At 27.2% G+C, this 14,620-nt stretch overlaps 1 protein-coding gene across 1 annotated transcript in view; it reads left to right on the top strand.

Annotated features, from left to right (window-relative positions):
• Positions 1-5,561: 5,561 nt before the first annotated feature.
• Positions 5,562-14,620, top strand: part of LOC113374471 (luc7-like protein 3) — a 16,760-nt gene continuing 7,701 nt past the window's right edge. The window contains 7 exon segments of the mRNA XM_026614506.1: positions 5,562-5,815; positions 5,880-6,322; positions 9,313-9,450; positions 11,006-11,141; positions 11,236-11,386; positions 11,958-12,008; positions 12,267-12,324. Coding sequence (XP_026470291.1) covers positions 5,714-5,815; positions 5,880-6,322; positions 9,313-9,450; positions 11,006-11,141; positions 11,236-11,386; positions 11,958-12,008; positions 12,267-12,324 — 1,079 coding nt within the window. The 5' untranslated portion in view covers positions 5,562-5,713.

Below are 14,620 nucleotides of genomic sequence, written 5' to 3'. Positions count from 1 at the left end.
CCTTACTGCTACATTTTTAAAACAGTGATGAAAATTTAACTGTGACAAATGTTACATTACAGTTACGTTATGATTGAGAAATTAACGTTCAAGATACCTTACTACTACTACTACATTTTTAAAACAGTGATGAAAATTTGATTGTAACTAATGTTACGTTACTGTTACGTAATAATTGAGAAATAAACGTTAAAGATACCTTACTGCTACATTTTTAAAACAGTGATTAAAATTTAACTGTAACAAATGTTACGTTACAGGTACGTAATAATTGAGAAAATAACGTTACAGATTTCTTACTGCTACATTTTTAAAACAGTGATGAAAATTTAACTGCAATAAATGTTTCGTTACAGTTATGTAATAATTGAAAAAATTAACGTTAAAGCTTACTGCTACATTTTTAAAACAGTGATGAAAATTTAACTGTAACAAATGTTACATTACAGTTACGTAGTACTTGACTAATTAACGTTAAAGATACCTTTCTGCTACATTTTCAAAATAGTGATGAAAATTTAACTGTAACAAATGTTACGTTACAGTTACGTAATAATTGAGAAATCAACGTTGAAGATACCTTACTGCTACATTGTTAAAACAGTCATGAAAATTTAAGTGTAACAAATGTTACGTTACACTTACGTAATAATTGAGAAATTAACGTTAAAGATACCTTACTGCTACATTTTTAAAACAGTAATTAAAATTTAACACTAACAAATGTTACGTTACAGTTACGTAACAATTGAGAAGTTAACGTTAAAGATACCTCATTGCTACACTCTTAAAACAGTGATGAAAATTTAACTGCAACAAATGTTACGTTACAAATACGTAATAATTGAGAAATTGACGTAAAGATACCTTTCTTCTACATTTTTAAAACAGTTATGAAAACGTAACTGTAACAAATGCCACGTTACAGTTACGTAATAATTGACTAATTAACGTTAAAGATATCTTACTGCTACATTTTTAAAACAATGACGAAAATTTACCTGCAACAAATGTTACATTAAAGTTACGTAATAATTGAGAAATTAATATCAAAGATACGTGTTTGCTACATGGCCTAAGAGTCTTTTTTAATCTTATATTTTTTTATCCATGTTGTGGAAGAGTTATGAAGCCTCGGCTAATCGAAACTGTGATAGCAAAACTATTCCAAGTAAAAAAGGCTTTTTGTGTAAATATAAATAAATATATTGTAACATATATAATTATTAATATATTGTAATTATATATAAATCATATGTATATAATATTATAAAAGTAATTTATTATGTTTTAATATAAAAAATGTTTTAAAGACAAACTAAAGTCTTCTCACAAAGATTTTTGTGTACGAACCATTTGTTTCTTAAGACATTTTATATTTAATTTAAATACTAAAATTTTCTAAATTATTATTTATTTATTTTATTGTACAGCAAATTTATATTAAATGTAATATATATGATAGGAATATCCAGCATTAATGTAACAAAATAAAAACAAATATCAATGTGATTATCAAGTTTGTAAATAATGTTTAATTAGGAACGATATATTCTAATCCATTTAAAATTAAATTTTTAAAAGTTAGGTAACATGTTAAGCACTTGTTACGTTCATGTTACTTACGCATCAGTAATACAAAGTTACTGTTATGTTACGTAGCTGTTACGTTAATAACTATCACCTTTGTTTTTAATTGCAGTAATTGTGAAAATACACATCATAGTATTTTATAAATTTCAAATTGTCTTGTAAATACTACTACTTGTTTTTGATATTATTTTTTTTAATTATTTACAAACTTGGAAATCACCTGTAAACTATAGTGAAATAATATTATAAATATTAATCTTGTAATTGTTGTAAATGCTTTTATGTAAACGACCCAATGATGAAAATGACGTTAATAGCAAAAATACAAAAAGTGACAAAAAATATACCCAATAAAAATACCAAATCGATGTTATATTAAAAAGTTTAAAAAACGAAAATTAAATATATATTATAAACTATGTTTCATGTTTTTTATTAATTATTAATTATTAATTATATAAACATTTATATCTAATTGGATATATTTATAATTGTTAATTTTTATTGAAGGCAAAGTATATCAAATTCATAAATAATCTTTATTTATATTATTATAATATAATAATAAATTTTAAAGTATATATCCTATCAGCGCCAGAAGCGACTAATCTCGAAACTAATATATGGGTGAAAGCTTTGCTAAATTGGTTTAGTTAGTTGATAAGTTCCACTTGCACTAGGTTTCTTTATTAAATTAAATTAATATAGAGGGCGTAATTAAATTAAATATTAAAAAAAATATAAAATATTATAGGCCTACGAAATGAGATTTAATTATATTAATTGCAGTGGCGGATTAGGCTTTCTGTCGCCCAAGGTTTTATCTGATCCAGGCGCCATTTTTAAAAGACAAGATTTTTTGCCGTAAATCGACGTTTTCTCAAAAACGGCTGGACAGATTTGAAAAATTTAAAAGCCAATCGATGTATCTCGATGAGGATTATCGTTTCTCAGTTTTGTGCGACGATCAGCCGAGCCGTTTTTTTGTAATTTGGAAAAAAGTTTCTTCTCGGAATACTTCTAATCGCTCATAAATTAATTTGTTTATTGTTGATTAAGTCGATTATTTACACATATCGGGAAGTTCATGTAACTTGCCTCAAGGCAAAACACCAGTACCAACTAGTTAATATTAATATTATTATTAATTAATTTAAATTTTAATTTTAATATTAATATTAATTAAGCTTAAGCAAACCAAGTTACCCTAGGCAATAATATTTGAATATTTGATATATTTGAGCTATCGAGGGTGCCATGATCTAGAAAATACATAAAAATTTTGTTTCAAACTAGTAAAATTTAGAAGGATTTTATGAAAATGTTTATTATTAACAAAGAATTAGAAGAAGCAGTCTTGAAAGATGACTTAAAAAATGTTAAAGCACTTTTGTCTGCAGGTGCTGATGCTAATATTAAAATAGGATGGGAAGAACAAACGTTACTTCATGCTACTAGTAGTGTAGAAATCACCAAAGAGCTTTTGTTGGGTGGTGCTGAAGTTAATGCAGAAGATAAGTATGGAAAAACTCCATTACATACTGCTATAACATCAGGGAAGAAATTAGAATTAGTCAGAGAGCTTCTGAAACACGGAGCTGATGTAAATGCAACATTCTCTGGAGGCCATACCGCACTGAGCTATGCTGTAGAAAAAAGCTTCTTTCCCAAAGCAAAAAGAGATCTGGGAGTAGTAAAAGAACTGTTAGAATATGGAGCTGATATAGACCTGGTAGATGGTTCATCATTATTAGATTATGCTGAAAGTAATCTAGCATGCGCTCATTTGTTGGTTAAATTTACTTTATTAAGAAACTCTAATAAAGTTATTGACTTATCTTCTTTAAAAGAAGGGAGTAGAACTACTTTCATATTATTATCATGGCATCAACATTTCTGTAATTATGAAATACTTCAAATGAAAACAGATGAAATTGAATATAGACTTCCACTATATGAATTAGTTACAAACAACTTCAACATACATAGTAATAAATTATCTGTAAGAGTAGCAAAATTTGATTATTACATGCGCTATCCTATATATAATGATGTCATATCAGAAAAGTTGAAACCGTTTGTGGAAAGAGCAGATTTGTTAAATAAGTTAAGTACAATACAATTTTATACTATATTAAATGTGGCTGATCAAGATGCCAAGGAAAAGAAAATTATTCTGGACCAAGATTCTACATACCATGTAACTGAATTTCTATCCAATGATAGCTTGTTAAATTTTATAGAAGCGTTTGATGATTCCAATGAACATTTCAATGTTACCACAATAATCTCAGGACTTTATGAAACTAATATAAGTAATGATGCCAAACATGCAAGATTAGAATGAATACATCGTCAGGATTAATGTATGGTTCAAGAAAGATGATACATGAGATATTAATATAATGCATATATTTAATATCATATAATGATCGCTTCAGTAAAAATAAAATATAAATTTAAAGGATTAATGTCTTTATATATTTTGAAAACAACAGCTTAGGGGCCGTTCAAGTATTACGTAAGCACTATAGGGGGGGCGGGGAGATTGTTGATTTGCTTATTTTGGGTTGACATGGGGGGCAGGGGAGTCTGAATAATGATTACGTCATAGGTAGTATTTTTATTTCTTTACATTAATTACAAAATGTTTACGTAAGCATGGGGGTAGTGGGTAAGAGTTTTGCTTACTTTTGCTGTCAAGGGGGATGGGGGGCGTAAATAATTGTAATAAATCTGCTTACGTAATACTTGAACGATCCCTTATTTAATTAAAAGAAAATTATATTTTTTAGATAAATATTGTCTCATACAAAATATTTGATATTTTTACGTTAAATGTAGTATTTATTATTTTATATAGAACAGAAATAGCTGTTCCAAAGGGGTTACAAAAAACCAAACGTCGTGAAAGCTTTTCGTTATGAAATTGCAGGATTAGTAGATTAGTCATCTCAAAAATATTTTATTAACAAACGTTGCTATTTTAATTTCTAACTTCCCGTAGGGTAAGGTATTGTAATGGGCCGAAAATCGAAATTGAAAATTTTCACATTTCTCGACGTTTTGAAGGTTTCTGAACATTTTGGCATACCTCAGAAAAAATGGATGTGTGTGTGTGTATGTATGTATGGATACAAATTTCCAATCATGTTTTCGGGCGCACGGATCAACCGATTTGAATGGTTCAAAAAACATTCGATTCCTATTGATAGGGAGATGAGCTGATTAGTTTTTGACAAAGGCAAGTTCAGCAGTTACGGAGATAAAGAGCAAAGAGTGTAGCAAATAGAAATCAAATTTCTGAGAGCACGGAGCATCCGAATTGAATGATCGAAAAAAACATTCAATTAGTAATGATTGGGAGAAGTGTTCATTAGTTTTTGGCAAAGGCAGGCAGGAGCTAAATGTCCGATTTAAATGATTCAAAGAACTTTCTGCTGGTCTTAACAAAATAATTGATTTTGGAAAAAAAAAAATTTGTTTCAACATTTTTTGTTCAAAAAAAATGTTTTTTTTTGTATATCGAAAATAATTTAGATTTTATTTTTAATTCTGACTAAAATTCTAATATACTTTACACAAATAATTTCAACTTTGCAATTCAGTTTATATAATTCTTATAAATATTAGACAATGCTACAATATTTATAATGATCTATTTGAAAACATTCAGTATTCCTCGAACATTTCATAACGGTACGGGAAGTTCCAGCAATTTGCCTTAAGGCACGTTGCCATACACCCCACTAGTTTAATTATTAAGTTATGATTAAGTTTATAGAAATAATGAATAGAATAAATACTTTATAAAATTAGTTGTAAATTAAAAAACAGTAGTGTGTCAGAACCCTAAGCTCTATGTCGGCGTCCATTTTGTGTGCTTCGCCTTTATAAGTGTCATATCTAAATGACATCTGTCATTTGTCCTCTATGTTTATGCGTCAGCTAGAATAATTTTTGGTGCGAAAGTCGTGATAATATTTTTATCGATTTATGTGTTTAAAACAAACAATTGTCAATGAACTGAATATAAAAAACCTTAAACAAACATTGTGTTTAATTATTCGATTTTTAAAATATATGTGAAAGACTAAAACAAACAAAAAATTAATTAATCATGTGTGATGCCGCTCGAGCTCTCTTGGACGAACTTATGGGAAGGAATCGAAACGCCGATCCTACAGAAAAGAGGAAAGAATTAAATTGGGAGGACCCCGAGGTAAATAGACACAAGATAATTAATCTATCCATCCATCCACTAATCCCCCTTGTTTTATTTCTAGTACTGCAAATACTTCATAGTCCGTTTCTGCCCCCACGACCTCTTCACAAACACCCGTGCAGATTTAGGGCTCTGCCCCAAAATCCACGACGAAGAAGCCAAAAAACTCTACAAAAACGCTAAACCAAGCCACAGAAAAACCTTCTACGAAGACGAATTTCTCAGGTTCTGTCAAAACATGATCGGGGACGTTGATCGCAAGATTGTCAAAGGCAGACAAAGATTGGCTCTCATGAATAAATCCGATGGTGAAAAGATCACCCCGGCACAAACTAAACGCAATCAGGATCAGATCAATATGTTGACCGATAAGATTGCACAGTTGGTGAGGGAGGCTGAAGCGGCAGGCACGAGAGGTGATGTTGAACAGGCGCAGGGGCTTATGAAGCTTTGCGATACGCTAAAGGAGGAAAAAGAAGGGCTGTTGAATCAGAATGATAATAGGTAATAATTGAATACAATAAATATCATAAATATTTTATAAAATTAGTAGTCATTATCATTTTTCCAAAGAAATTATATCTAAAATTCTTTATTATTATCTAAAAAATTATTTAATATTCTTTATTGTTTATTATTTATTTTTTGTATTTTTTATTTTTTCCAAAAGTTATCTCAGTTTTATTTCTGTACAATTATTTATTATTTTATAATTTATTACAATTTTTCTAAAATTATTCATTATTTTTAGAAAAAGTTATATATTTATTTATTTTTTTAATTATTATCTGAAAAGTTAAACTATAATTCTTTACTAAAGTTATTTATCTAAAGTTATTTATTATCTAAAAAATTATTTATTATTATTTTCCTAAAACAATAATTTTTCTTTCTCTAAAATTTTAATTATTTTTATTTATTATTATTGCTCTTAATTATACATTATTTTTATTATTTTTAGAAAAGTTATATTATTTTTATTTATTTTTTTAATTATTATAATCTTAAAAATTAAATTATAATTCTTTTCTAAAATTATTTATTATTATCTAAAAAATTATTTATTATTTTCCTAAAACTATAATTTTTCTTTCTCTAAAATGTTAATTATTATTATTTCTCTAAATTATTCATTATTTTTATTATGTTTAGAAGAAGTTATATTATTTTTATTTATTTTTTCAATTATTATTATCTAAAAAGTTATATTATAATTTTTTGCTAAAATAATTTTTTATTATCTAAAAAATTATTTATCATTATTTGCCTAAAATTATTATTTTTCTTTCTCTAAAATGTTTATTATTATCTAAAAAGTCATTGCTTTTCTAAAATTGTTCATTATTTTTCCAAAAAACTCATTTTTACTTCTCTAAAATTAAAGTAATTTATTACTATTTTTTTCAAAATTTCTAATTACTTTTATAATTTTTTATAAAAAGTTTTATTGTCTTATTTTCATAAATTATTATTATTATTATTTACTTTTCCAAAGACTTATATTATTGTTATTTGCTCTATAAAAACATCATTCTTATTTTTCTGAAATTATTCTTTACTTTTTATATTATTTTTTCTAAAAGTTTATATCATTTTTAGTTCTCTAAAACTATATTTATCTAAAAAGTTATTTATCACTATTTTTTTCAAAATTGCATATTATTTTCATAATTTTTTCTTCTAAAATTTATATTATCTTATTTTTCTAAATTTATTTATTAATACCTAAAACGTTGTTTGTTACTATTTTTCTAAAATTGTTTATTCATTTTACATTTTCAAAAACTTATATTATTTTTATTTCCCTATTTTTTTTATTACTATATTACTATAATTTATTATTATTACAAAAAGATATATCGTTATTATTTTTGTGATTTTTTTTTTATATTATTCAGTTATATTATTATCTATTAATTTTTTTTAATTTTTTTATCGTTTTTTCAAAAATGTATATCATTTTTAGTTCTTTAAAACTATATTTAACTTCCCGTAGGGTAAGTTATAGTAATCGCAAAAAAATCGAAAATGAAAATTTTTATATATCTTTACGTTTCAGAGGTTTCTGAACATTTTGGCATACCTTAGAAAAAATGGATGTATGTGTGTGTGTGTGTGTGTGTGTGTGTGTGTGTGTATGTATGTATGTATGTGCGTGTGTGTATGTATGTGCGGATACAAATTTTCGTCGACGATTTCGGGAACACGGATCAACCGATTTGAATAATTCAAAAAGCATTCGATTCGTATTGATAAGGAGACGTGCTGATTAGTTTTTGGCGAAGGCAGGTCCAGCCGTTCCAAAGATACGGGGCAAAAAGTGCCGAAAACGGTAACTCAGTTTTTAAAAGAACGGAGCGTCCGATTTTAATAATTCTAAAAACATTTTACTTGTATTGACAAGGTGAAGAATTGATCAAATTTTCATGAACGCAGGTCTAGCGGTTTCGGAGATCTAATGAAAAAAGTAAAAAAAAATGCCATTTGGCGGTCAAAAATGATCATTAGACATATGCACATCAAATTATCAGATCTTTTATAAAGATTTTAACAATAAGTATAATTTTTTTTTACATTTTCATGGGTTCCGTACCAATGCTTATCCGTTAGACGGCGGCGCGGCAGTTGCGCGCTTTGACATTTTGTCTCTATGCAGATAAAGCAGTACGATTGCTTTGAAAAACAGTTCAGAATTTCCAAAGTATGTCAAAATGAAAAAAACATTTTTTTTTTTCAAAAAAATTTTGTTTTCAAAAAAAAAAATTTTTTTTCAAAAAAAGTAATTTTTTGTCAAATTCCTAGTTTCTCAAAAATCCAATTTTTTCGAAGTAATTTTTTTTTCAAAAATTCTATTCGTTTTTAAAAAAAATAATGATATTTGGTACGGGAAGTTCCAGCAATTTGCCTTAAGGCACGATGCCTTAATTGCCTTAAGACAGAATTCCACTTACAGCTAGTTATTATTGTTTTTTCAAAATTGCTTATTATTATTATTATTATCTATATATTATATATCACTTTTAATATGTTTTTGATTTTCTAAATTTATTCACTACTCAAAAAGTTATTTTTTTTTCTAAATTTATTTATTCTTATTATTTTTCTAGAAAGTTATTTATTTTTCTGAAAGTTATCATGCATGTTTGGTTGCCATGGGAATATTTTTTAAAATAACACACACAAGGTTGCAGATTCACATTCTATCTTGGACAGCACTGTATCAAGCTGTAGTGTTATCACTTCTTCTTTGATTATATAGTTAAATAAGGTCTTTCGGGTCGTTGAATAATTACATATAACTATAAAAGTTTCAGGTTTGTTACTTACCTCAGGCAACCTGATATCAAGCAAAAGTATTGTATTTATGAGGACCTCTTAAGTTTTAATATTGCATTTTACTTTTGTTTATTTACTTATAACTCGTCTGTTAGTGCTTTCTTCTAATTTATTTGTTTCATAAAATCTTTAATTATATCTTCATTCTTATTTTTTAGCCATTGGAGTATGACAGCAGAGTTAGCGGCTGCACAAGAAAAACAAATGGAAGTGTGCACTATTTGTGGGGCCTTTTTGATTGTCGGAGATGCCCAGCAGAGGATCGATGACCACTTAATGGGAAAACAACATTTGGGGTAAATAGAGAAATCATGTCTCTAATCCGTACAGAGCTATATTAAGAACATCACCCTTTATAGGCTTATTAATAAGATGTATATACGTGTTTATACACTTTTAGTGAATTTTTTGTTGAAAAGTTTAAAGAAGTTTTACTTCAAAACAATTTAGAATTTGCTTTTAGGGCATCATATAAAAGGTCTTGAAGAGTAGAATACGATTCTATATATAAAAACGTGATAATAAATATTATTTATTGGTTTTTTTATGAATTTTAGTAAACAAATCTGAAAAAGTTTTACTTCAAAAAGTTAAGAATGTGCTTTTAGGGCATGTGGGGTATCATTTGAAAGGTCTTGAAGAGTAGAATACGATTTTATATATAAAAACGTGATAATAGATATTATTTATTGCATCTTTCATGAATGTTATTAATCGAATCTAAAGAAGTTTTACTTCAAAAAATATAGAATGTGTTTTTAGGGCATGTGGGGTATCATTTAAAAGGCCTTGAAGAGTAGAATTCAATTTATTAATTAGAAACGTGATAATAGATATTTTTTATTGCATCTTTCATGAATGTTAGTAAACGAGTCTAAAGAAGTTTTACTTTAAAAAGTTAAGAATGTGCTTTTATGGCATGTGGCGTATCATTTAAAAGGTCTTGAAGAGTAGAATACGATTCTATATATAAAAACGTGATAATAGATATTATTTATTGCATTTTTTATGAATTTTAGTAAACAAATCTAAAGAAGTTTCACTTCAAAAAGTTAAGAATGTGCTTTCATGGCATTTGGGGTATCATTTAAAATGTCTTGAAGAGTAGAATACGATTTTATACATAAAAACGTGATAATAGATATTATTTATTGCATTTTTTATAAATTTTTGTAAACGAATCTAAAGAAGTTTTACTTAATAAAATTTAGAATGTGCTTTCATGGCATGTAGCGTATTGTTTTAGAGGTCTTGAAGAGTAGAATACGATTTTAGAAATAAAAACATAATAGATCTTATTATTTTTAAGTTTATTATTTTTTTTATGAATTTTAGTAAACGAATCTAAAGAAGTTTTACTTCAAAATATTTAGAATGTGCTTTTACGGCATGTAGGATATCATTTAAAAGGCCTTGAAGAGTAGAATTCAATCTTATAAATTAAAATATTATAATAAGCGTTATCATTTGTACTTTTATGAATTTTAGTGAACGAATCTAAAGAAGTTTTACTTCAAAAATTTAGAATGTGTTTTTAGGGCATGTGGGGTACCATTTGAAAGGCCTTGAAGAGTAGAATTCAATTTTATGAATTAAAATGTTATAATAGGCATTATCATTTATACTTTTATGACTTTTAGTGAACGAATCTAAAGAAGTTGTACTTCAAAAAATTTAGAATTGTAAGGTCTTGAAGAAACGAATGTGAAATATGTGTTAAATTTCCATTTGGTGTGAAAATGTCACTCTATTTTTAATTTTTAAATTTGAGTCTAAAGAAGCTTCACTTCTATGTATGTATGATGTATGCATTTATTATTATTACTATTATTATTATTATTTATTATTTAGGTATGCTCGCCTTCGTGAAGCTGTTGAAGAATTGACTGAGGAGCGTAAAAAGGAGCGAGAGTCTTTAAGAGAGAAAGAAGAGAGAGAAGAAACGAGACGAAGAAAAGGACACAAGAAGGCGAAAGGAAAAGGAGAGGTCTAGAGAGAAGGAGAGAGATGATAGGAAAAGAGACAGGTGATAATTTATAATAATAATGTTATTAATATATGTTAATTTTTTATATTATTAGTGTTTTAGTTGGAGCCTTGTTTTGGGATTAATTTTATTGTGTTTATTATTTAGGTCTGATAGAGATGACAAGAAAAGGAATAATCGTGAGAAGCGGGATGACTATGAGAGAGAGAGAGACAGGAGTCGGAGAGATTACAAGTCTGAACGAAGTAAGTCTCAAGTTTTACCTAAACCTTTGTATAAAACACCTAATTTGTTAAAATTTTGCATTTTCGTAGCATTTTTACTAAGCGAGCCTAAAGAAGTTTTACTTCAAATAGTTTTGATTGTGTTTTTATAGCTTGTGGGGTATCATTTGAAAGGTCTTGAAGAGTAACATACGATTTTATAAACTAAAATGTAATATATCTTATCATATATATATATACATTTATTGCATTTTTTATGAATTTTAGTAAAGGAATCTAAAGAAGTTTTACTTCAAAATATTTAGAATTTGCTTTCAGGGCATGTGGGGTATCGTTTCAAAGATCTTGAAGAGTAGAATACGATTTTATAAATTAAAACGTAATAGACTTATCATTTATAAGTTTATTGTATTTTTTATGAATTTTAATAAATAAATCTAAAGAAGTTTTACTTCAAAAAATTTTAGACTGTGTTTTTATGACATGTGGGGTATTGTTTCAAAGGTCTTGAGGAGTGCAATACATCTAGTTTAATTTATCAATAATTTAATATACTATTAATACTATTATTAATTTATTTCTTTTACCTCAGGTTCATCCCATCGAGAGCGCCATAGAAGTCGCAGCAAAACACGTCACCACTAAGAATCTCCTTCGTCTCTGTTGTTGTCCTCCTGTAGATACTCCAGCACCACTTCTTTTTCTTCTTTGCCGATTTGCCTGGAACCTTCAAATTAACTTTAGTAAGAGACCCACCTACCAGGTAAGTGTCCGAAAACTGGTTTTACATCAGTTTCCTTTTTTTTTTTGTACTTTATTCATTACAGATTAAATCATATTCAGGTTAGTCTTTCCAAAACGTTTATATAAGGGTTTCTAATTGTTATAATTTAATTTTAAGCTAAGGATTGGGGGAGTAAGACTTTTGGTGCCAGCTTTCGTTTTAATAATCCAACAGGGTAAAGGAAATTTAAAAATTTTTCTTGTGATAGAAAAAGTTGTTGATGGTGATTCAATACAACTTTTTGGTAGTTCAAGTTTGTGAAGTAATTTTTATATTTTTTATACTTTATTAAGGTAAATTTAATTCTAATTAAATTTCACTAGCATCCACAAAATACATAGCTTTATTAAGTTTTACGAGTCTAGAGATAATTCCTATTAAAGGTAACTCACTTTGCGTCATTTTGTTTTGCGTTTTTTTTGCCTAATTAGTGAAAAATTTTACTGTTATTAGATTTTCAAAATTATGTTGTTTTGGGTTTGAGTCATTTTTTTTATTTATTTTCTTCAAATGGACACTGATATGGAGGTTTTTTTGTACGTACAACTACAATTGCTATACATTATTTTTAAATGGAAACAGAAGGAGTTTTAAAGTGTCTCATGGTAGCTGCAAAAATCGATTGGTAGTACAAAATTTATTTTGCCTTGAAAAAAAGCAGTTTTGGAGAATGCAGATTATTTTTACACAATTTACAAAATTTTCAGATAATCTGCAACGTTCTCAGACAATCTATAATATTTTCAGACAATCTGTAACATTTTCAGACAATATACAATGTTTTCAGACGACCTACAGTATTTTCAAACAATTTGACATTTTCAGACAATATACAATGTTTTCAGACAATCTGCAAGATTTTCAGACAATTTACAATGTTTTCTGACAATTTACAAAAAATATTTTCAGACAATTTTGGCCATTTTAAGACAATTTTCAACGTTTCAGACAATCTACTACATTCTCACACAATCTACAATGTTTAATGTTTATTTCCGTTTAATTCAGACAATTTTAATCATTCTAAGACTATCTAAAATATTTTCAGATATTCTGTAACATTTTTTGACACTATACAATGTTTTCAGCCAACCTACAGTATTTTCACACAATTTACAACTTTTTCAGACAATTTACACCATTTTCAGACAATTTTGATCATTTTAATGACTTTAGGCAATCTCTATTTTCAGACATTCTGGATCATTTTCAGACAATCTACAGTATTTTCACATAATTTACAACATTTTCAGACAATCTACTGTACTGTCATACAATTTACAACATTCTAAGGCAACATTTTCAGACAGTCTGCAACATTCTCAGACTATCTGCAACATTTTTAGACTATCTGCAATATTTTCAGACAATCTACAACATTTTCAGACAATCTACAATGTTTGCAGACTAATTTTTCAGACAATCTCACAATATTTTCTGGCAAATTTAATCATCTTAGGAAAATATACAACGATCATCTGGCAATTTTTAACATTTTCAAAGATTCCATAAAATTTTCAGACAATCTACATTAACTTCATACAATTTACAACATTTTAAGGCAATTTACATTTTCAGTCAATCTACAACATTCTCAGACGATCTACAACGTTTTCAGATATTCACAACATTTTCAGAAAATCTACAATTGTTTGCAGACTAATTGCAATATTTTCAGACAATTTCATAATATTTTCACACAATTTTAATCATTTTAAGACAATATATAGCAATTATCAAGCAATCTACAACATTTTCAGAGATTTCATAACATTTTCAATCTGCAACATTCTCAGACGATCTAAAACTTTTTCAGATAATTTACAACATTTTCAGATAATTTACAATCTGCATTTTCTGAGAGTCTGCAAAGTTTTCACACAACCTAAAACAATTTCAAACAATCGACAACTAGTCGGAGTCCTGATTTATAAAATAGTTTTTTTTTTAGGAAATAGTTTTTTGCAAAGAAAAATGTTACCAAAAAAGTTGTTTTTCCTTAAAAAAAAAACTAAAATACGAAACAGGACTCTGATATTATAAACAACTTTAGCACAACAACTAACACTAATAATAAATTAATAACTACATAAATTAAAAACTTCTTTCAACATTCAACGCCTTAGTAATTTGGTCTGTAAAATTAACTGCCTCGATTGCAATTTTATTTATATCGGAGAATCAGGTCACAATTTAAAGAAATGATTACAACAGCATAAAAGTAATTAAAACAGTCCCAGACCATTTAAAACCATGCTTACAGGACACATAAAGACTTTAAAACACATTATAGATTTTTTTAACAAAAGAATTTGTGAAAGATTTTATTTTACCATTCATAATGATAACAGTGATGAACTCAAAATGCTGTGCCACAAAAATGTTTTCAGATAATTTTAATCATTTGAAGACTATCTAAAATCATTTTCAACATTTTCAGACAATCTACGGCATTCTTAGACAGACAATTT

This window comes from Ctenocephalides felis, unplaced genomic scaffold (genome assembly GCF_003426905.1).
Source record: "Ctenocephalides felis isolate EL2017-DRISC unplaced genomic scaffold, ASM342690v1 CF-g0.4_SCAFFOLD_01833, whole genome shotgun sequence".
NCBI classification, from domain to species: Eukaryota; Metazoa; Arthropoda; class Insecta; order Siphonaptera; family Pulicidae; genus Ctenocephalides; species Ctenocephalides felis.
This window is presented reverse-complemented; position numbering and strand designations above follow the sequence as displayed.